The following is a 21415-nucleotide window of genomic DNA, read 5'->3' on the forward strand; positions in this document are numbered from 1 at the left end:
TCTCTCCCTCTCCCTCCCTCTCCCTGCTTCAATCTCACTCTCTCCCTGCCTCTCTCTCTCTCATTCTTTGCTCCAATCTCTCTCCCTCTCCCTCTTTGGTCAAGCTCTATCTCTACTTCAATCTTGCTCTCCTTCTCTCTGCCCCGATATCTCTCTAGCTCTCTCTCCCTGCTTGAATGTCTCCCTCTCTCTCCCTCCCTGCAACTCTCTCACAATGCCTAAATGTCTCCCTCTCTCTGCTCCTCTCTCTTCCCCTCTTTCTCTCACTGCTTGCCTCTGTCTCTCACTCATTCTCTCTCTGCAACGCCCACAGAGCAACGGAAGATCTCTTAGCCCCAAGCATGCAATCAACACCAGAAGAGTTAACATAGCCACACCTGGGCGAGAGAGAGAGAGAGCGAGAGCGAGAGCGAGAGAGAATCGCAACCTATGTCAACAAACACAGGGAGCCGGAGAGCCTGCCAATGGCCTCGCAAGAAGTTATTGATGCGTTTGCACACACACACACACACACACACACACACACACACACACACACACACACACACACACACACACACACACACACACACACACACACACACACACACACACACACACACACACACACACACACACACACACACACACATCAGATCTTCTGATTGGTAGCCTGTGATGCTGCAAGGATCGGGGGCAACCCCTCTCTGGTGGACAAGCTTGTCTCAGGGTTTGGGGGGGGCACAAGACAGGCCGAGAGCTAAACATCACCCACATGCAACGGCCCACACGACACAAGCGGTAGGATGGGTGTGGGGGGGGGGAAGGATCTGACGACCACCAGCGCCTCTGTCAGTCGTCAATCAAGGGTTTTCCACGCTTTGTTCAAGAAAGCGACATTATTTGGGATGACAAACAAAACATTCTGGGGGTTTGTTCCCAGGGAAGGGACATCTGTTCCCAGACCTGTCTGTCGAGGATCACAACTGACAGCTGGGAACAGCGGGAGGTGAACCTGTTGCCCCTTGTTTGTTTGGCGTCTTCCTTTGTTTGTTTGTTGGTTTGTTTGTTTCTTGGATTCCTCGCGAGAGCCAGTGACGCACAACGACAAACCGCAGATACACAGCGCCGTGATTGTGTGAGCGGACGCGGACGCGGACGCGGACACACACACACACACACACACACACACACACACACACACACACACACACACACACACACACACACACACACACACACACACACACACACACACACACACACACACACACACGAGGTAACACCCATTGGGGCCCACGTCCACGCAGGGTGGGGGAGACGGAGGGGAGGGTGGGGGAGACGGAGAGAGGGCTGGCGGTGGGTGTTTGCTGCTTCCGAACGCGACAATGCTTGTGAGCCGGAGCGGTGTCTCACGGGCCGGCGGCTGTCCTTGAGCGAACCAGATGCTCCCGCTGACCGGATCAAAAGCGCATCACGATCCAGCGATGTGGTTTTTTCTGTTGGTTCCTCTTCACGACATAACCTCCCACGCAGCTCAGAGGCGGAGTGTGTCAGCCACAACTAGGGCTCCATCGACACAACACAGTGGTATCAGGGAGAGCCAGAGAACACAAACACAAACATGACCCTTTGCTACGACCCACTAAGAAAACACAGCAAAAGGAAGGCAGGGACACGCAATTAACAATGACATTCGATGTGAAGAAGGGCAATTCCTCACCATCTCACCCCTGTTAGACACGGATACCGGTTGGCTATTAGTCAAGGCAAGGTCATCATCTGGCTCCCTGCTCTATGGTCGGGGTGGTGGTGGTGGTAGAGGAGGAGGAGGTGGTGGTGGTGGTGGTGGTGGTGGTGGTGGAGGAGGTGGTGGTGATGCGGGGGGGGGGGGGGGGGGGGGCTTTCAGTAGTAGTGCGCTCTGTGATCTCAGAGTGCAAACCCCGGGGTGAAGCAGAGCCCTTGAAGTGAGAGCCGCTGGAGGAGAGGAGAAAAGGTGCGGATCGGATTGCCTTTGGCAGTGCTTAAACCCCCTCTGTTCACAGCTGTCTGAAAGCTACGGTTCATCCACCAGCCACGACTCCTGCCTGGGTAAATAATCGTGCTTGGATTTGGACACGGTCGTACTGTCGGCGACGGGGAGGAGTAGCCTCTGTAACTGGAGTGGCCTCCACGCAGAACGACTGCTTACCGGAGAGAGGGCCATACGGACGGTGGGAAGCCAGCGCTTTGCGTGTTGCTAATACTGTTATTGCGGCTTCCGAGATGAACCTCAGACGACGGGAAGGGAAAGTGAAACGTGCCTGCAGTTTCCATTTCATACGCACACTCTCGCGTTCACATTGGCCCACTCAAGCAGGGTGCTTTTTATCCAAATCGACTTCCCTGAGTGAGAACAATGAAGCATTTGCGATCAATACCGGAGCGGCGAGAGAATCTAGGCTAAGTGTCTGTGCAACCAACTTTACGCAAACAGACCGAACTCTGCAGGTCTAACACATCGAGCACAAGAACACGGCTATCACACTTGATGTGCCAGACATTTTATTCAAGACACGTTTCGATGTGGGAGTTATGCATTGGTGCATTTTAGAACAAAGAACACCAGAGGAGGAAACAGCCTTCGAGAGGATGTGGACCAGATAGACTTCCACCACCACGGAAAGAAAATACTGCATTCCCACCGGTTCTGTCTCGCAGAAACTCAACCCGATGATGTCTTGCATGCGGTGGATCACGTGGTGCCCCGGCATTGGATTTTTCCACTTTTCGCTACTCCGTGATCAACGGTAACCTAGATACAACCACATGTTTGTGTTTTCCAACCTCCTCTAAATGAGAGAGAGGCGACCTGACCAGTGGCCGTATCTTAAAGCGAGCCGGCCACTAACGCTCAATAAATGCCCACACCACCACAACACAAAGAGGCTCCTCGTATCTTATGTTCACACATGGACTAAGCCCCTCGGAGGGAAACCTAAGGCTGACATGGAAGATAGCAGGAGCACGGAAAAGATTGAGTGTTCATTCCGGAACACGATTATGTTAAAATAATAATTTTCCGGATTCAATTCCGAAAACATAGAAACGATGAATGCATAAATAATGTGAAGGCATGAAGTGAGGCCAAATGCTGCCTCGGAAAATGTGTGTGTGTGTGTGTGTGTGTGTGTGTGTGTGTGTGTGTGTGTGTGTGTGTGTGTGTGTCCATTCTAAACACGGAGCCTTGTGGCGGGCGAGTGTGTAATGTGTGTTCTGTGGGTGTGTCCGTTTGCGGCGGTGATTCATGCACGTCTCTGTACTTAATGTTCTTGTGTTTTATAGCTGTATCCTTTGTGCATGTGTGTGTATGCGTGTGCGTGCGTGTGTGCGTGCAGGCACGTGTGTATGTGCAAGATACATGCATGTTGTGGGCGCTTGTGTTTGTCGCATTAATTGGAATCTGAATGTCAATAACACGCATGTACTGTGCATGTGACTGATGGAGCGAGAGAGGGAGAGGGAGGGCGAACGCGAGGTTGAGATTAAGAGACCGAGAGCGAGAGAGCGAGAGACAGAGCGAGAGAGCGACAGAGACGGTGGGAGTGATCAACAGAGACAGAGAGAGATGCGAAGGGAAAACAAACGACAACCGAAAACAAAGAGAGAATCTGAGAGCAGATCATCAAAGGGGTGCCTGGAAGAATCCCATGGCAACCCCCCCCCCCCCCCCGACATGAGAATATGTCGGCAGGCCGTTCGGCGGCAGTGGAAGCACTCATTAGCGGGGACAAACACCCGGAGGCCGGGGCCGTGGAGGTGGCCACAAAGAGCACTTTGTCGGACCAGGTCCCGCTGCCCCCGGCGCGGCAGAGGCAGGAGAAGAAGAAGAAGAAGAAGAAAAACGCAGGAGTCGAGTTCAAGGCGAAGGAAATGAATGAGGCTGGGAATGAGTAGAAAATGGAGGGGGTGGGGGGGTGTTGGCGTCTTGCCAGTGCACAGGACTACGTTTCCTGTGGATTTGCCCAAGAGAACGGGGCAGAGAATCATGTCCGTCACTCAGCAACGAATGTATCGCATTGCGGTTCGACGTTCATTCATGAATCCACACAGACTGCTGTCAAGTAAATATAAAAGAGAACCAAAAAAAAATAAAAAAACCCAAACAATGTCGACGTGCTTGAGGGAAGCAGTGTGCGTGGGGGGGGAGGCGGTCCCTAAACAAAACACATCGTAGCGTTTTCATCCGTGCAGGGAAATAAATGAGCCTGTATCGGAAGCGTTCAATATTTTTGAAAGCTTTTGAAAGGGATGTGAAAACAAAAACAAAATACAGCACAGAGACGGACAGGCAGGCGCGCACACACACACACACACACACGGACACACACACACACCCTACACACACACACACAGTGTGCCTACCTCAAGGTCGTCCAGGGAGCGCGCCATGCTGAGCCGTTGTCCCGGGCGGCGGGCGGACGAACGGGCCCCCTTGCTCCACGACCTGGGGCCCTGAACACGGCAGAGGGAGCAGGAGACACACACATCAACACCCCCGGATACAACAAGGGCCGGCTCCCAACATGGAGCGCCTGATCCCACATTCAGTCTCACCTCTTCATTCCAGTTGCACCCGTGTTCATGTAGGACGATAACATCACGATATGAGGCAATTTTCCTGTACTTGGTCTATGAACATCCTTGCTGTACCGACGGTGATACGTTGCTTCACCTCCTCCTGACAAATGTACTTATTGTAAGTCGCTTTAGATAAAAGCGTCTGCCAAGTGCCCTGAATGTAAACGTAAATCTTATGAAGCAATGATATTTCGGACCGTATTCCAGCCTTGTCTTAGCAAAGTTTTGTGTAATATGCAATAATAAAACTATTTTAACAACCGGGCAGATATTAAGAATCAGTTTACAGCAGTAGCACTAACAGGAACTTTTAAAACGTCAACATTTGACATAAAAATGGCAATTTGGCCAAGCCGTGTCCCAATGTGTTTCAGATCCCAAGATCAGACCGGGCATGGAGAAGAAGCAAAAGCAGCGAGGGCCTGCGGCTAATGGGAGGTTATGTCACACAGCCGGGACATGCCAGCCCCCCCCCGCCTCCCTGGGGTTCAAGTCAGACATGTCACCAAATGAGCCCCCCGGAATTAGACACAGCCAGCCAGCCCAGCGCCGAGAGGAGAGAGAAACAAGGGGGGGGCCGGAGAGTCATTATATATGAATGGAACGAAAACCACAGAAGGATCCTCACACGTCTGTCTGTTCCTTGTCCTCCTATCCCTCCTCCGAGCACGCTTCAGTGTTCATTACATTGGCCCTCGCCCCCTATTGAATTGCTCTGCGTCGTGCGTCGAGAATAGCTGAACCCAATGCTGGGAGCAGAGACGAGGAAGAATTGCGGGCAATTACGGCGTATGACATGGGCACTACCCTGTAATTTTCCTGGCTTCCTGCGCGAGATTGTCTTCTTTCTAATCTGACGCAGGGGAATTCATGCACACACACCATTACCCGCCACGGTGGATAGTCTAGGACACCGCTTTTTGTGTTTTGGTAGCCAGATTGAGAGGGGTTTTGAAGGACATCGGTTACTTGGAATTGAATAACACATAACACAAATTGAATGAGAGTGGATGGTATTTTTTTGGTGAACATACTTCTGAAGTGAATGTCTTTGTCTAGCACTTAAGGATTTGTGTGTTCTTCAATTACCATTGACCAGTTGAAGGTGAAGTGTTGTGCCAACTGCCAAGATTTGGACTAAAACTATTTTGAATATAAATTCAATCAGACCAATACAGCTTGACAGCGATTTTGTTCATTCTCGTAGCTCCAGAAGGAGCAAAGTATAGTAAAACAGGGACCTCTTGTGGACAACGAGAAGAACTACACTAGACTCAGCCCTTGTTTCATGACAATGACATCATTGACAGACAACAGGTGCCGTCTAGCGCTCGGTTCACGCACGCCCCATGGTTCACACCCACGTATCCGAAAGTGACCGTTGAAACGATGCTATTGTATTTCACATTCCCTGCCAGCAGGAAACAGCCATGACACCCGGGCCGGTGTCTGGGAACTCACAGGGAGCATTTTATACTTCCTGGACTGGTGTGAATGTTTAACAAAACTTTAACACATGTGGTAACAGAAGCTCATTTTATAGACTCACTACGCACAGTGAGTAGTAACACAATGCTATTAAACGGTCAGCATATAATATCCAGCAAAATGCATTGGTAACGTTATTTAACGACACGTGGTTATTTTAAAATGCGTTTCGTAAAATGTAAACCCCTAATCTAATTTATATCGATAAAAATGACTTTTAATCCGAGGCATGAAATGTATGCGTCAGTCGAGGGATATGATTTAAAGGTGCATTATGTTGAATTTAGTGGCATCAAGTGGAAAGGGCAGAAATGGAATATAATATACAACGGTACGTTTTCATTTGTGTATAATCCTACCTTAGTACAAGCCCTTTATATCTACATAGGGAGAGTCCTCTTCTACAGGGCCAACCATGTTTCTACAATAGCCGATTATGGACAAACAGCTCTAGAGAGAACATGATTTTAATTCGTAGACATAATCCGTGTCTTACTTGTTAACCATAACCTATAGTTTTAAAGACAAATGAATCAAATTTATAGATCTCTCAACCTGATCACTTGACACTTGGCTACTCGATGCCTTTGTAGACCACGACATCATTCTGGATCCCCTATTGGCAGCCTAACGGCCAGTACAGGCCTCAGGAGTCTGTTTCCAGAACTTTCTCTGGACTCTTGATATTGACTGAAGTTACACTTTGATTTTCTTTTTTTCTTCCTTAACATTCTAAAAACGGCATTATGAGGTCGTCCGCCTGTCTGACGACGCTGCTGCAAAGGGATTGTGGGTAATGGAGTTTATCTGCTGCATCGTCTCAGAGCAGATTTAGTTTTGTAATTTTATTTTGTCAGGGGGGGGGACTGAGTAGGATGCAATCTGCAACCTCATCGTTAGATGCCATCATATCCTACACACTCGACCTTTAAGAACAAATACATAGAAAATATTGATCTCTGTATGGATCTTCCGTACTCTATTTTCTTACTTTGCTGTGGCCTTCCTTTGCGTGTCTCGTGCTCTGTTCCAGGAACCTTTTGGTCCAGTCTTCTTTGGGAGGCAGCATCGCGCCGGGGTTTCCCAGACCATAGCCGCCCGTATTGATGTGGCTCATGGGCGGGGGCAGGAAGTTGGCGTTAATGCCGGCAAGGCTAACGCTGGAGGGCCAGACGTTAGCCGCCACCGTTTTTTTAGGCTCCGGGGCCCCGCCGTGTCCTTTGGGCCCCTTCTGCCTGGAGAACCACCTCTGGCTGTTCCTGAGGGGTCCCCGGAGAAAGTTCTGCTTCTTCCCCGGAGGCAGGGGAGGCGGCGGGGGCTTGAACTGGAACTCGAGCCTGGGGGGCGGGCCTCCGTAGAAGCCGCTCAGGGCGTCCGGCCCGGGCAGGGACTCGGTGAGGGGGAAGCCCTCGTCCAGCTGGCTGTCGGGATTACAGTGGAGGCTGGGGGTGGTCTGGGCCCGGCCCCGCGGGGCGAGCTCTTCATCCGCCGGGTAATCCCAGGGACAGCTGGGGAGGTGGACCCCCGCGTGGCTCCCACCCGGCGCCTCGGCCAATGGGGGGAAGTCCCGCTCCGTCCGCTCCTCGGGGGGCGAGGCGTTCCCGATGCCGCTGTCTCCGGTGCTGCTGGCGCTGCCCCCCTTGCCCGTGCCCCGGCCCTCCTCGTCCACGTCCTCGTCCTCCGGGGCCGGCGGCAGGGCCTCCGCGTCCAGCCGGACCCGGATCCGCTCCACCGCCTCCCCCATGTCGCCGTACAGCACCGACACAAAGTGGAGCACCTCCTGGGGGGCCGGGGGGAACTCCAGGCAGCCCGCCGCGTCGGGGTCCGGGGTGCAGCGGAACCCGAAGCGCCCGGCGATCGCCATGTGGTCCCGGTGGCAGCCCAGCTCCGGGTCGACAAAGAAGACGTGGCAGGACGCCCGGAGGGGGCCCTCCTGGGGGGGCCGGACGTCGGAGACGTGCGCCGTGGTGACCAGGCAGAAGAAGCGGCCGTCCTCGGCGCAGACGGCGCCCAGCAGCAGGTTCTCGGCGGGGAACGCCGCCAGCACCGCCCCGGCGTCGTCGCAGAGCCGCACGCAGTCGAACATGACCTTCATCAGCACCAGCGTGTGGGTGTCCTGCTCCGTGCCCAGCTGGCGGATGCACTGGCGGATGGCCTCCAGGCAGGACTCCTCCGACTCCACGCGGCTCAGGAGGAGCTCCGTGGAGCTCAGGTAACCCACCACCATGGTCATGTTCAGGAGGCTCCAGTCCGCGCCGGCCTCGTCGGGGTCGCTGCAGACCGAGTCCCCGTCCTCCGTGCCCTCCTCCTGGGGCCACTCCACCAGAGAGTCCAACCGCTGGGCCCAGCGCGACAAGTCGGGCTCCGACACGGGCCGCGGCTTGGTCTCAGCCGGCCCGCCGGGGCCACACACCGACGGAGGGGCCGGGTCCTCCGAAATGCCGCGGAACACACCAGCCTTTCGGTACAGATCCTTTCTAACGCATTCGTCCTCGTCGATAGCGGGCGTCCCCGGGCTCCGCCCTTCCGCCAGCACGGCCAATCGCAGGGGGCCGTTGCAGCAGGTGCCAATCAACTGAACCACGGTCTCGTGGGGGAGGTGGGAAACGTCGGCGCCGTCGACGGCCATGAGGCGGTCTCCTTGCTTCAGGCCCACCTGCGCGCCGGGGCCACCCTCCAGGATGGCACTGAGCAGGCAGGGGCCCTGGCCCGTCACCGTGAAGCCGTAGCCGGCGCGACCGCGTACGACCTCCAAGTGTCTGACGTCCCCCGGGGGGGGGTTAAGTTCGAGGTCGAGACGCCGGCGCACGCCTTCAGGCTGCCCCATGATCCTCATCCGTGTTGTGCGTTTCCCGTGGGAACCGCGACACTTGTGTTTGTTTGGTTTGAGTGCCAACACCGAGGTGCTGTTGTCATCCTGAGTGTACACAAAGAGACACAGGGTTTGATTTCGACTCATCGACTCATCATTTGGAATACTTTTTATCATGCTTTTTCTTATTTTAACCAAAATAAGACAATAAATTCCAATGTTTGGCAAACTTTCTTTGCCCAGGCATCGTTTTATTTTTTGACCAAGGAGTGACAAAAGGTAATTCTAAAACCGACAGATTGCATTTAATCGAATTCCCCCCCTCCACCCACACAACACTGCCAGCTGGACTCGCCTCCTCAAGAACAGTTCAATCACAGACCCCCAAACCCCCCTTCCTCCGCCTGTTCAGAATGACGTAAACACCACCCACTTTAGTGCACTGATTTCTTTATTTAACTCATTTTGAAATATTGTTTTGACTTCAGGCACGCGTTGTGTGAAGCGGTGGCCTCGGACTTTAACCGGGTCACCGGGTAGAAGGTTCACACAAGTTGAATGTTTGTAAAAATCAAATCACAAAATCACAGCATAGCGGCTGCTTCACAAGAGTCACATTGCGGAGTACAATTACCTATTCAGCTCCTCTGGAGTTTGGTCCAACTTTCCAAGAGGTATCCGAGTGCCCTTAGAACGACGGGAACCTACACGTGTACATTTGTTTGCATCAAAACTTCAAAGATTCCCTTTTTTTTCACCAAGTATCCCCCCTCGGTGTAGAAGTGCATATGGACCGAGCGACACCCCCTCCATTGACTGCTGGGATTACAAAGCGTCTTTCATAGTAACCATGACACCGTAACGTCTACGGGCCACGTGACACGTCCTTGATCCAATCGGGGCGTTTGTCCTGCTCAATATTCAAATGTTTGAAATGATCCCATTGGCTGTGAGTTATCGGGGACTAACAGTTTGAAACGTGGTGTTATGCGGATTACGAATACAATGGCCTGGGAACGCACACTATGGCCTGTGTAAACATTAGGAATTGTGACTAAGTTAATTAAATATGTTAATCGTGTGGTTACATTGTTTTGTTGCAAAGTGTAGTACTACAAATAATACACAACAAAACATAAGGAAGTTACATATTACACAAGTACCATTAGGGTTAGAAAAAAAAGAATCCTTCCTTTTCCAATACAGTTGTATTTGGCAGTGCAGAGGTACATCGGATAACTACCTGACCTTATTCTAACAACTATATATTCTATCATTGGCTTTGTTGAATGAACTGCACTGACATGACCTTGTTCCAGTCCACTCGTTAACAATGCACCTGGTCAAAGGGTAGTAACGGCTCCAGGCACTGCGTTACAGAACCCGTAACACACCTTCAATGATCCTATTGTGTTAACACCAGCCACAGATTCACTTCATAATCGATCATAAAATAGAAGGACAGTAGACAGTGGTGACTCAATGATTTATTGGCTTAACATCGCATAAAACGGAGCATATAGTAATATTCGGCATATCATGTTCATGCTAATAAATCCTCTCAGAAATGCAGTGAATGAACAATACAATGAATGAACACGTAGGTTATGGGTGGATATTTAAATGTTATAGCAAGATCTCTGTTGATAAAATAAACATGTAGCTTTTGCCAGAGTCACCTCTATGTCGACCACAGGGCTCTCAAGATTTGAGTTCAGAGTGAGATTTTTTGGGGGGGGGGCACATGTATTAACATTTGACTGCATACAAATGTGTCCACAGACATGGTGACTAATGTATGATAGCAAGCATTATTGGCCCTTAACACTAATATATTCAGAAACAACACAGCCTCAAAAGGCTATTGGCGTAAGCAACACCAGTAGAGTCATATACTTTCTCCTGAACTTTTAAACGTTGCAAACGTGCAAAAACATAATTATATATTTATGAGGCATTCGGTCCAATGCTTAAAATATATCTGTGGCATTCAGTAGGCCTTAAGTGGTGTGGTAAAGTGTGTAAAGTAAGTGTTTCTTTCTGTTCAATAGATAGAACTTTATCAATCCCCTGTACGAGCAATTTGTTAATGTGTGTCCCTATAAAACCATGATGGTAAAAAAATAAATACAAAACATGACGGTAACTAAGTAAGTCAAACCGTCCAATCTGAAGGCTCTACTTAACCACTTCCACTAATGCAAAGTGAACAGAACTGAGTAGGGGAGGGCGTAGCCTAACTAGTTTGTGAACGGCCCAGAGAAACGCAACGCAAATTCAATGTGAATGTGAACATGTATGAGGCTTTAACCTTCCTGTCGTGTTCGGGTCAAATCTGACCGATTTCCATTTCATCATAAATATTGTGTTTTACATTTATTTGTCTCGAGGGCTTATGATATCCTCCACACTAGGCATTTGAACATACAATTGCTGATCACTACTTTCATTGAATTTTAAGTTGTTTAGTCAACTTTGTAACACCTGTGGTGTAACCCTAACCCTAACCCTAACCCTATGAATGGGTGATCCTAGATTGTGTTCATCCATCAGATAGTACACAACCACAAATCCACCACCACCACCACAGGCACACACACACACACACCTACACACAAACACACACACACATACTTTCACGCACACACACACCTACATGTACACGCACACACATACACGTTCAGGCACGCACACACACACACACTCCACCCCACGTGAACCCCTTTCAGACTAAACAATTAGGTGTCCTCTCTTTCCCGTGCTTATGTACCTATCCCCCCACGTGAACCACACTTTCAATACAAAATTCAGGATATCTTCTCACAGATCCCCTATATATGGCCGCTCTCCCCCCAAAACAGGGGCAGAAACGGAAGAGATGCGAGCTCTGTGCCCCTAGAGACAATGAGACAAGTCTTACATGTTTCAAATGTGATGCATACGTTTGCAAGGCACACTGCGACCTGATTGCAAAATGCCACTCCTGTGTGTCGACACACACACATGTGGTCCCGTATCATGTTAGACATGGTACGCGTGCATAAGGTGAGAGATCAAATAAATGGACCTCATAATGCACCCTTTTCTCAATGTCACAAACCAACCCTGAGCGTCTTCAGAACACACGTGCTACAGAATGGACGTCCGTCACTCCTCACTCCGTACGACAACAGCATCAGCGTGAAGGAAAAACGGTGCTACGGTGGGGAGGCCAGGTATGGCCACCCCACACACACACACTGAAGCCTATGCCAGCTGAGGAACAGCTCGGGCTGACTGTTTTCCAGCGAACGTACAGTGACAACAAGTGCGCCATGTCCTTTGAAGATGAACTCTTTTTGAAAATTACGGAGAAAGAAATTCAGCAAGATGAAAAGAACAACTGGGTAGCTCCCCTACCATTCAAGTCACCTCGTCCTCTGCTCCCAAGCAACAGAGAGCAAGCGCTGTACCGTCTCAGCTCTCTACGGCGCACTCTGAGCAGAAACGCTGAGATGAAGCAGCAGTTCTCCTCCTTCATGGGAAAGCTGTTAGAAAACCAGCACGCATTTAAAGCATGGCATCAGTGTAGCAGGCCTCACACTCCTGAAGAACGCGCAGCAGCGAGGAGACTCATAGAATAGAGACTGTTCAAAGAGACTCGTTTCCAGGCGAACGTGCTGCTCTTCAAGCAGAGAAATTCCCAATTCAAGTCCGCTCCCGACCCTTGACCCCTACATCAGTGACGGCCTGCTGAGGGTAGGAGGTCGTTTCAGATATTCCTCCCTGGAATCAGAGGTAAAACCTCCCATTATTCTCTCCAAAAATAGCCATGTCACTAAACTGCTTGTGGAGCACCATCATATACAAGTGAAGCACACGGGGCGACAGTTCACAGAGGGGGCCATCAGAGCGGCTGGACTGTGGATTGTCGCTGGCAAAAGGCTGGTCAGCTCTATCCTCCATCACTGTGTGACGCGCCGTAAGCTTAGAGGGAAACTGGGAGTGCAAAAGATGGCTGACCTCCCTCCAGAGCGGCTCGACACCTCTCCACCCTTCAGCTACGTGGCGCTGGACGTATTTGGACCATGGACAGTGGTGACCCGACGCACCAATCAGGGGGAGTGTTCTGCCCTCAGAATAGTATTCATGTTCTGCCCTCAGAATAGTATTCATGTTCTGCCCTCAGAATAGTATTCATGTTCAAACTTAAATGCACTTAAATGATTGAATGAATGTAGTAATATTTACATGATGAGAACCGGACTTTTATTTTGAAGTGTTAAAGTAGGTTACGTGTTGTTTATACTTGTTGCAACCGTAGCTCAGTACGAAAGACAGTCGGTCATTTGGTGAATGTTCTCTTCCCTTCTCACGCTCATGAAAGCAATGGCTCTAAGTTTATAATGCAGTATGTAATGTATGAAGATATCTAGCATTCTGAAAACGTGATGTTTAGTTAACTAGATAATGAGCTAATGTAAAGTGTGAGCCTGCGTTAGATTAGCCTATTGTTGCTATGAGCGGGCTCACTTTCGGCGCGTAGTCCTAGTTATTCTTTCTAGGTTCATTCCTTTCTGTTTATTAGCAACTTGTGCTGTAAGGGAAACTAAGGTTTTGTGTTTACAGTTTCACTCTTGGTATTGACACAATATAAAACAGGAGATAAAGGGAGCAAGACGCTCCAATCCTGGCTCAAGTGTGCTATATCTGAGTTTGGCTTGCTGTTAAACTGCGATAACGTAGAGATACCTAACGCGCAGGGAGAACAGTACACACACACACACGCACACAATGTGTTCATGTTGATGTTCTGTGAATTTGGTCTCTGTTTAGATTTTTCTGTCTTTTTTTTTTACAATAAATGTTAATTTTGGAATACAACTTTCAATTTCTGTGTCTATTCACTGCAGTTACTCATGTAAACCACTAGTCTGAGACATTGTTTACAGGTTAAAAGGGAGTTCAATAAAATTTAGTAATGATCATTGGTTTTTTTGTTATTGTAAGTGCAGTTAAAACAGGCCGGTCGAATTTGACCGGGAGCACCAAAGTAAGGGGGGAGAAACGAACACGACACAAAGGTTAATAAAATCCCGGACGATTTTGAAATTCCGCCACACATTTTTTTTTAAAAGTGCCTCAAAAATAGGGCATGTCCGGGCAAAAGAGGACGTCTGGTTACCCTACGTACGGGAAACCCATTTGATTCCTACCTGTTCAACTGTTTAATAGCGGCCCAAATTGGTGGGCGCTATCCTGGTAATTTCTCTGCGTGAGAAATACGAAGTGTGGCGTGTGAGCGTGGGCATGTGTTGAATTGCGTGAGACTTGAGAGCCCTGTGTCCATAACCTTTCTTTATATAACATACACTTTTCAATATAGAACAATTGTGTTAAAAAAAATAAAAATACTATTTTACTCTACAAAAACAGAATGTTTTGAACGAAACCATCCATGTCTATATACAATATTGACTGAAATCATGAGCTGAAATAGTTGCATGAAGATTTCAAGGACGGTACAATGGTTTGGTTTCCCACCCTATTCTGGCACAAACGCAAAAATAAAAAAATATAGTTGGCTAGTCAGCATCCTATGCAATCAATCAAAGACTATCTTCAGCATGACACAGGGACAAATGATCAATGGACTGCCTCCAAAAGGCCCCTCCTCTCCATACCGGCTCATCCTTCCCATGCATCTATAAATATCTACAAGAGAACACCCTGCGACGTCCGTCCCTCAAACCTCTTCCAGGACCTTCCGTCGTCACACCTGGGGGGAGGGCTGTCTCGCGTCTCACGGCTTCCCCAGTTCTTGGGCCCCGCCCTGGGCCCACGGTGTGGCCGAGCCCGGGAGGGTGGGCTGCACCAGCTTCTCCAGCAGGTTCATCATGCGTTCCTGGAGCTGCAGCGTCTGGATCTGGAGGAAGTTCTGCTGCTGCAGGGCACGGCGCACCTCCCGACTGCTCTCCTCCATGGAGCGGCTCATCCTGCGCTGCTCCTGGAGCATGGCCCTCATCAGACGCAGCTTCTTCCTCTTCATGGACACCAGCTTCCTGTCCGCGCGCTTTCTCTTCCCCGGGCGGGAGCTGCAGGGAGACATGGGGTTTTGAGTTGAAAGGGTACGCTTGTTTTACCTGAAAGTAATGTGTCTGAAGGTTAAACATAGGGTAGGCCGTTTTGATTTTTGGGTTTCTTTTTTTTGTCAAAAATATGCTTGACACCCTGACGGCAGTCAACAAATCAAATGCTCTGACAAAGAAAAAGGGAAAAAACCTGAAGGTCTGGTTTTTTTTGGTTGGATACTTTCAAAACAACTTTAAAAAATGATGAAAGATGAACTTTCAAAACAACTTTCAAAAATGATTAAAGATGAACTTTCAAAACAAGTTTAGTCTGACTGGTTTATCCCCAAAAATCGACCCTAGCTTGAGTTGTGGATATGCAAGAAAATAATGAGTAGCTGGAACTGGACCTTTTGGTTGGAGTTTTGTTTGTCACATATTCAACATGAAAGAGGCAAAATTGTTCTAACATGCTTAGAACGCCAAGACCGACGCGGGTTTACATGCAGGTAGAAACCGGACTATGATCGAGTTATCTAGGTGTTCTTATACGATCTCGCTTGTCCGTTCATGTACCGATTTCGGTCCGAAGTAGATTTGGTAAAGGTCTTTACATGCATTTTAAAAGTCTGGTTGAGGTCTTATTCGTTTCTTTATCCGATAATGACTCTGCGTGCAAACTCACTGAGTGACATCACCTGTAGTATGTCCCAATTGTATGCATACTGTGTGCAACCGTATGTACTTTGTAAGGGTAACTACAGAAAAAAGTATGAGATTTGGAATGCAGTCTGGGGCTGCTTGTGGCTGCACACACTGAAACATTGGATAAACATGCACACAGGTTGAACCAACCATCCCGACCACACACACACACGGAAGATGGCCGACACGAAAGCTCACCTAACCCTAACATCTTCTCTATGTATCATGTAGTCATAACTCTGATCTGATGTGTAAACTGATAGACACATCCACACCCTGTGTCCAGTAAAAGCGTGTCGCATGGACTTTGCTACAGTGTGGTATCGCTTTGACCACAGGGGGCGCTATACCTCACGGCCTAAACCTAAACGGGCCAATACGTGCACACTCGTTCACACACACATACACGCACACTTCCTTCACCAACTCGCCTTGAGTCCAGTGACTGGACGCTGTCCGAGCTCAGCGAGTCGATCACTTCCTGTTTCATCTCCATCTCGTCGGAGGAGCCGGTGTACTCCGGCAGGAAGCCTATGAGGCCCCCGGCTCCGCTGCGGGTCCCGGGCCCCTGGCCAAACAGGCCCTCCGAGGACTTGGTGGAGGAGGTGGAGGGCCCGCCCCCGGCCGCTGCGTGGAACTCGAAGGAGCTGAGCCGTCCGTTATCCGGCGGCTTGGACAGGATGGTCTCGATGGCCTTGAAGTAGGGCCAATCAGGGGCCTCGCTGGCCTCCTCGCTGTTGCATTTGAGTCTCCTAGAGAGCGATAGGAGATAAGAGAAGGGGGCGGGGTCACGACCAATGTTATGGTGAACGGTGGAATTCAGTGAACGGCCTTCAGAACAGGGAGGGAGAACAACCGAGAGGGCCTCATGCTGGACCCTATCAGGGTTTAAACCTAAACACACAATCTGAACGAACCAAACCCCTGGGTTACCTGTACTGGAAGGACATGTTGGTGATCTTCATCTTGATCTCCTCCTTGTGGCGCAGTTCGCCGGTCAGCTCCAGGAACCTCTGGGACATCTTCTCGTACACCTTGGCGTTCCTCTTGCTCAACTTCAGCTCGTTGTGATGCTCCTCCCACACGAAGAGCAAGGCCTTCATCTCGCCGTCGGTCCAGTTGCGGGCCCGCCTGTGCTTCTCACTGTGGCCGGGCAGAAGGTAGCTGAAATTGTCCTCTGAAGCCATTGTTAAAAACAGCCTGTTTTCCAACCTATTGCACAGAACAGTCTTTAGAGTGTGTGAGGGTAAAAAGCCCTTTTGCCTTGCTGAGATCTCTCTCTAGACTTTACAGTGAGCAGCCCTGTGCATTAACACACAGTCACCGCCAGCTAACCGTCTCCTTTCCCCCACACAGCTTAGCTGAAAGAGCCCTCAAAATGGGGCCTAAGGCAGGAGAGAGATCCGGTTAAAAGCTTTTAGTAGAGGGGGGGGGGGGGTTCGTCACAAGTTGCCCTGGCAACGGTGAAAGGGGCCCTCTGTTTTCCCTCCCTTTTTCCCTCCCTGGCCACTCCCACCAGCGCCTTTTCTCGCGCGGGCTCCGCTGGCTCCACAAAAAGCTTTTAGCTGAAAGGCTGCAGTGAGAGAGCGCGAGAGGCTGCTGACAGCTTTGAAATATAACACTCGAGGGAAGGGCGGGAGAGGTGAGCGAGGACACTGGCGGAGAGGGGGAGGGGGTAGTGTGTTTCCTTGGCAACTAGACTACGGCAGGCTGCCAATGCGCGGTTGCTTTTTAAAAGCTTTTTAGTAATAGACAAGTCTATTGTGGCCGGGAGTAAGAGGATTTGCCTCAGCACCATCAGCGTTTAAGGAAATACTTTCAGTTGGCACGCACTAAAAAAAATAACAAGCATGCGTTTAACACGAGGGGAGAGAGGAGACGGGCAGAAAGTCAGGCGGAGAGACAGGCAGAGACAGGCAGAGAGACATGCACTGACTAGATCAGCCGTCCACACATATCCACAGCGAAACGAGAATGCATGGTTAAAATGCGCATTTCACATAAGTATTATATTAAAATAATGCGCTCGTCTCTCTCTCTCTCTCTCTCTCTCTCTCTCTCTCTCTCTCTCTCTCTCTCTCTCTCTCTCTCTCTCTCTCTCTCTCTCTCTCTCTCTCTCTCTCTCTCTCTCTCTCTCTCTCTCTCTCTCACCGAGGTAGCAGGCCTACACAGATCTTTGACTCATCTCACTTTATCTTCATTATAATTAGTGCCACTTTTTTGCTCTCTGTCAGTCTTAACACGACTTCAACCCGATTAGGCTCAACTGATCTGGCCAAAATCATTGCCCATCTGCTCCTAAACTTAACTGACAGTCGGGCGATTGACCGATGTATTGTTGCATATACGCAATTTGGTAGCTCTGGCAATTGGGAATGAAATGATCATTTGAGAGTTGATGTGACATGGGCCAGGCCTAGGGGTCTTCTGTAATGTGTACCATCAGTATTATGTCTGAGTGGTCTTGTTGACTGAGTAACAGATGGCCCTCTAGATGTCAAATTCCTGAGGGAATCCTCTTAGTGGAATTATGATTCTAACATTTTTGCTGTTAGATCTGCTTTCCTTTAGAAGGATTATTTAAGTTTAATATAATTGCAGTTTATAGATGGACCCCATTGTCATAAAATATATAAATAGGTCTTATTCATAAACCTTCCAATTTGTAACATTATATGTTTCAGGCTTGGTAATGTTATTTTCCCTTTGTTTCCTTCCTCCATTTAGGTGGACATAATCCACGTTTGTAATCCAAGAGAGTAGACAGACTAATCTAGAGTTAAGGGAGTCATTCAAAAGCCGGCTATTTAACAATAATGTAATTGGCTTACTGAGAGCAAAGTCCCAGCAAGTCATTTTCTTTGTACATTTGTTGGCATTTCTTCATGCATAAAAAATATGGGTTAAACAGTTAGTTCAATACAGCCTGCATATATTATGTTTATCACTGGTTGGCCTATATAATTTGGGAGATTGATAACAGAATGTATGCACACTTATTTTGAATTGGATGTTTTTTCAAGTAGCAATAGCCTACATGCCTATTTTAATAACACTTTAGCGAAGTGGAATATTTGATTATCCATTGCATGTAAATCCTTATTTCAATAAGTATGTAGTCCGATCCAAGAATAAATTAGTTGTTAATAATTGGCAGCCTGTTACATGTTTTATATTTTGAAGTAGCCTATTTTAACCCTTTAACCTCAAATAAGTCACATATTTGCTGTCAATGAGTCTAAATCAGTGCCGTTTACCTTGAAGAGGTCTGAATAATTGTTAAAATGTGAAAAGGGACTGCCGTGAATTAAATTAAAAAAAAATCCAATTAGTGTTCAGACAGGCACCTGCACAAAACTGAACTGACACACGGGTCATTTTTACAAATTTAATAGTCCCACTGTACTGAATATTCAATGCAAGTTGCCAACTTTTTTATACATGTTACTGCGGCCATTGAATCACCACCTAATTTGTACAGTTTTCATTTACCAGCTTTTTAAAATAAAAATAAAACAGTCTTTGGATTCAAAACACTGCCCTCAGCGAAGGATAACTAGATTAACATTTCTTTTGGAAAAGGGAATAAAACAGTGAGAATATAAAAATAAGACACTTTATGCATGAAAGCAATATGTGGCCACAAGAACCGATTGTTCCTAAAATAATTGCAATGAGATGTGTATAAGAATCAGCAATCCTGGGCTAATTTCTAGAGAATAGAATTTAATTGGTTTTCGGACAGAAATGTAACCACCAAAAAAATGCATCTCTTAAAATAGACCAGTAAAATGACATGCTGTTACAGTGTACACAAGTAATATTTTACTTTTAACTAAAAGGGGCCGTACTTCACCATGTTGGAACCAGAAATGTTTGCACTTCAAAATAAAAATCACTCACGAAAACCTCCAGACATGACATGAAACAAAACATTAAATAAATAAATCCTCCAGAGTGCGGCTCTGATCTGTAGTTGTATCTTAGAAAACGTTTAATGTAAATTTTGTGCACATAAAACACATACAAACAGCGCATACATAAAATAGAAAGTATAAATGTCTAGTTTTCACATCGGCCTACACCAGTACACATCGTTGTGGGTCTTTTAAAGTAAAAGCGCCGTGTGGCCCAATCGACAGGGCCGTTTGAAAACAAGTCGAGCTGATGGTTTGCTTCTAGAGCGTCGTTCTCTAACCGTTTCTCATATAATGGAGGACGGGGGGGGGGGGGGTATATTTGTCGAGGTGATAACAGTGGGTGTTTGTTTTTCGATTGACGAGATTAAGCGTCTCGTTTGAAACGGTATAGTCACTCATAAGGAGTCCAGAGAGTGTTCTTTGTGCAAGACTAATGGCGTTAAATGTTTGTTTGGTGTATAACCAATCAGTAGGCCTAACCCCTTTGGTTGGAACGGAGGTATTCGAGATCTGTCTTTTGATAAACCCAAGGAAAGAATAGGAAAAAAATAAACACATTGTGTGCCTCTGCTCGGACACACTAAGTAACGTTGATATGTGCAGCCTTTACCTAAAATCTAAAATTGATTTACCAAAGGGGGTTGGCAAGTAGTATAGAAAATCATCACAGCTATACCTATAGCTTGTCCTTAGCCATCAATCGCTCTCTTTCTCTCTCTATCTCTCTCTCTCTGTCATAATTTCTGTCACATCAAAGTATGCTGTTAAATATGGCATGTAAAAGTATATATAAATGATATCAATGGAAACAACGTCAGATAACATATCAAGTATTCATATTATACAGCAATGCATTTTCAAAATGATAGGATTTAGACGACCTAAAAAGGAATGTAATCCCCAACACGAACCACTAGAGGTCAGAAAACATCCATGCTGTGATGTTCAGTCCCACACTTGAAATATTTTAAAAGCAGTTTTCTGAATTGTAAATCTGTTATTTTTTCACCTTTGTTCAACCTACCGTCCATCGACAACTTTGTTATCATATAAAAGAAAAACACTGATATTCTATGATGAAAATTCCACCTTTTTCCCTTCTCTTTCATCGTTCAAGTTAATTTCATTTTTCCCTCGACTATGATATCATATAGCAGCACTATTGGCAAACTTCACCGTTTCCCAAAATCAGAAAAATTAAGAGTTAGTTACATTCTTGATATCCTTTTTCTGAACTCCACAGTATAAATGACACGTTTTCTTTTTTTTAAATCTAAACACAGTTGAATGTGCACAGTGATCCCCAACACTTCACTGAATAACCGTTGCAATCTCGACACCATTGTTGTTTCAGGAAAAAAGGAAATAAATCAATGATTCCCCATTTAGTGTAGGAAAACTGATTATTCATGCAGTCGGTCGAGACTTCTGAAGCCCAGCGGTTGGAGCTGGAGTTCTAATCTCTCTATTTTTAAGGTGTCCAAAGTTTTCGCACTTGAATGAGTGTGTGTTTTGTTTTTGAGTCGTACTTCATCTCCCTTTTATCCACTCTCAAGTCAGTTCTGTTTGTTAGTTACCGTCACTGCTCAATAAAAAAAAAAACAAGAAAAACGTTTTCTTTCCTCCGACAAACTCATCGGGGTTTGGCGAATCTATCCCGACACCTCGGCAACGGTTTATCATTGTTTCGGACACTCACCGTCGCTCCGATGTCTCAGGAAACCTCATCTTCTGGTTGCCGGCGACCCTTCCCTCCCCACCTTTGGCCCCCGTCTCCATTCATTGTCTCGCTCTGTCTTTCCCCTCACACCTCCCCTTCCTGCTCTCCCATTGGCTCAGG

General features: G+C 47.8%; 2 protein-coding genes across 2 annotated transcripts in view; both read right to left on the bottom strand.

Annotated features, from left to right (window-relative positions):
* rgs12a (regulator of G protein signaling 12a) overlaps positions 1-9757 on the bottom strand; it is a 30577-nt gene extending 20820 nt beyond the window's left edge. The window contains exons 1-3 of the mRNA XM_060035832.1: positions 9535-9757; positions 7080-9005; positions 4385-4474 (exon numbers count right to left, since the gene is read on the bottom strand). Coding sequence (XP_059891815.1) covers positions 4385-4474; positions 7080-8924 — 1935 coding nt within the window. The 5' untranslated portion in view covers positions 8925-9005; positions 9535-9757. The remainder of the gene's footprint in view (positions 1-4384; positions 4475-7079; positions 9006-9534) is intronic.
* Positions 9758-14041: 4284 nt separating this feature from the next.
* msantd1 (Myb/SANT-like DNA-binding domain containing 1) lies at positions 14042-17801 on the bottom strand. The gene is made up of 3 exons (XM_060076873.1): positions 16589-17801; positions 16107-16407; positions 14042-15012 (listed from the first exon to the last, which is right to left on the bottom strand). The coding sequence occupies exons 1-3, from the start codon at positions 16840-16842 to the stop codon at positions 14683-14685; spliced, it is 885 nt and encodes a 294-aa protein (XP_059932856.1). The 5' UTR covers positions 16843-17801; the 3' UTR covers positions 14042-14682.
* Positions 17802-21415: the final 3614 nt, after the last annotated feature.

This window comes from Gadus macrocephalus, chromosome 17, assembly GCF_031168955.1.
Source record: "Gadus macrocephalus chromosome 17, ASM3116895v1".
Lineage (NCBI taxonomy): Eukaryota > Metazoa > Chordata > Actinopteri > Gadiformes > Gadidae > Gadus > Gadus macrocephalus.

What these genes read in the sequence shown, in the direction of transcription:
- msantd1 (XM_060076873.1), bottom strand. Translation starts at nt 16,842, where the DNA reads ATGGCTTCAGAGGACAATTTCAGCTACCTTCTGCCCGGCCACAGTGAG. An exon ending in AACATGTCCTTCCAGTACAG is followed by an intron (nt 16,408 to 16,588) that starts GTAACCCAGGGG and finishes ATCGCTCTCTAG; the next exon opens with GAGACTCAAATGCAACAGCG. An exon ending in ACTCGCTGAGCTCGGACAGC is followed by an intron (nt 15,013 to 16,106) that starts GTCCAGTCACTG and finishes AGGTAAAACAAG; the next exon opens with CGTACCCTTTCAACTCAAAA.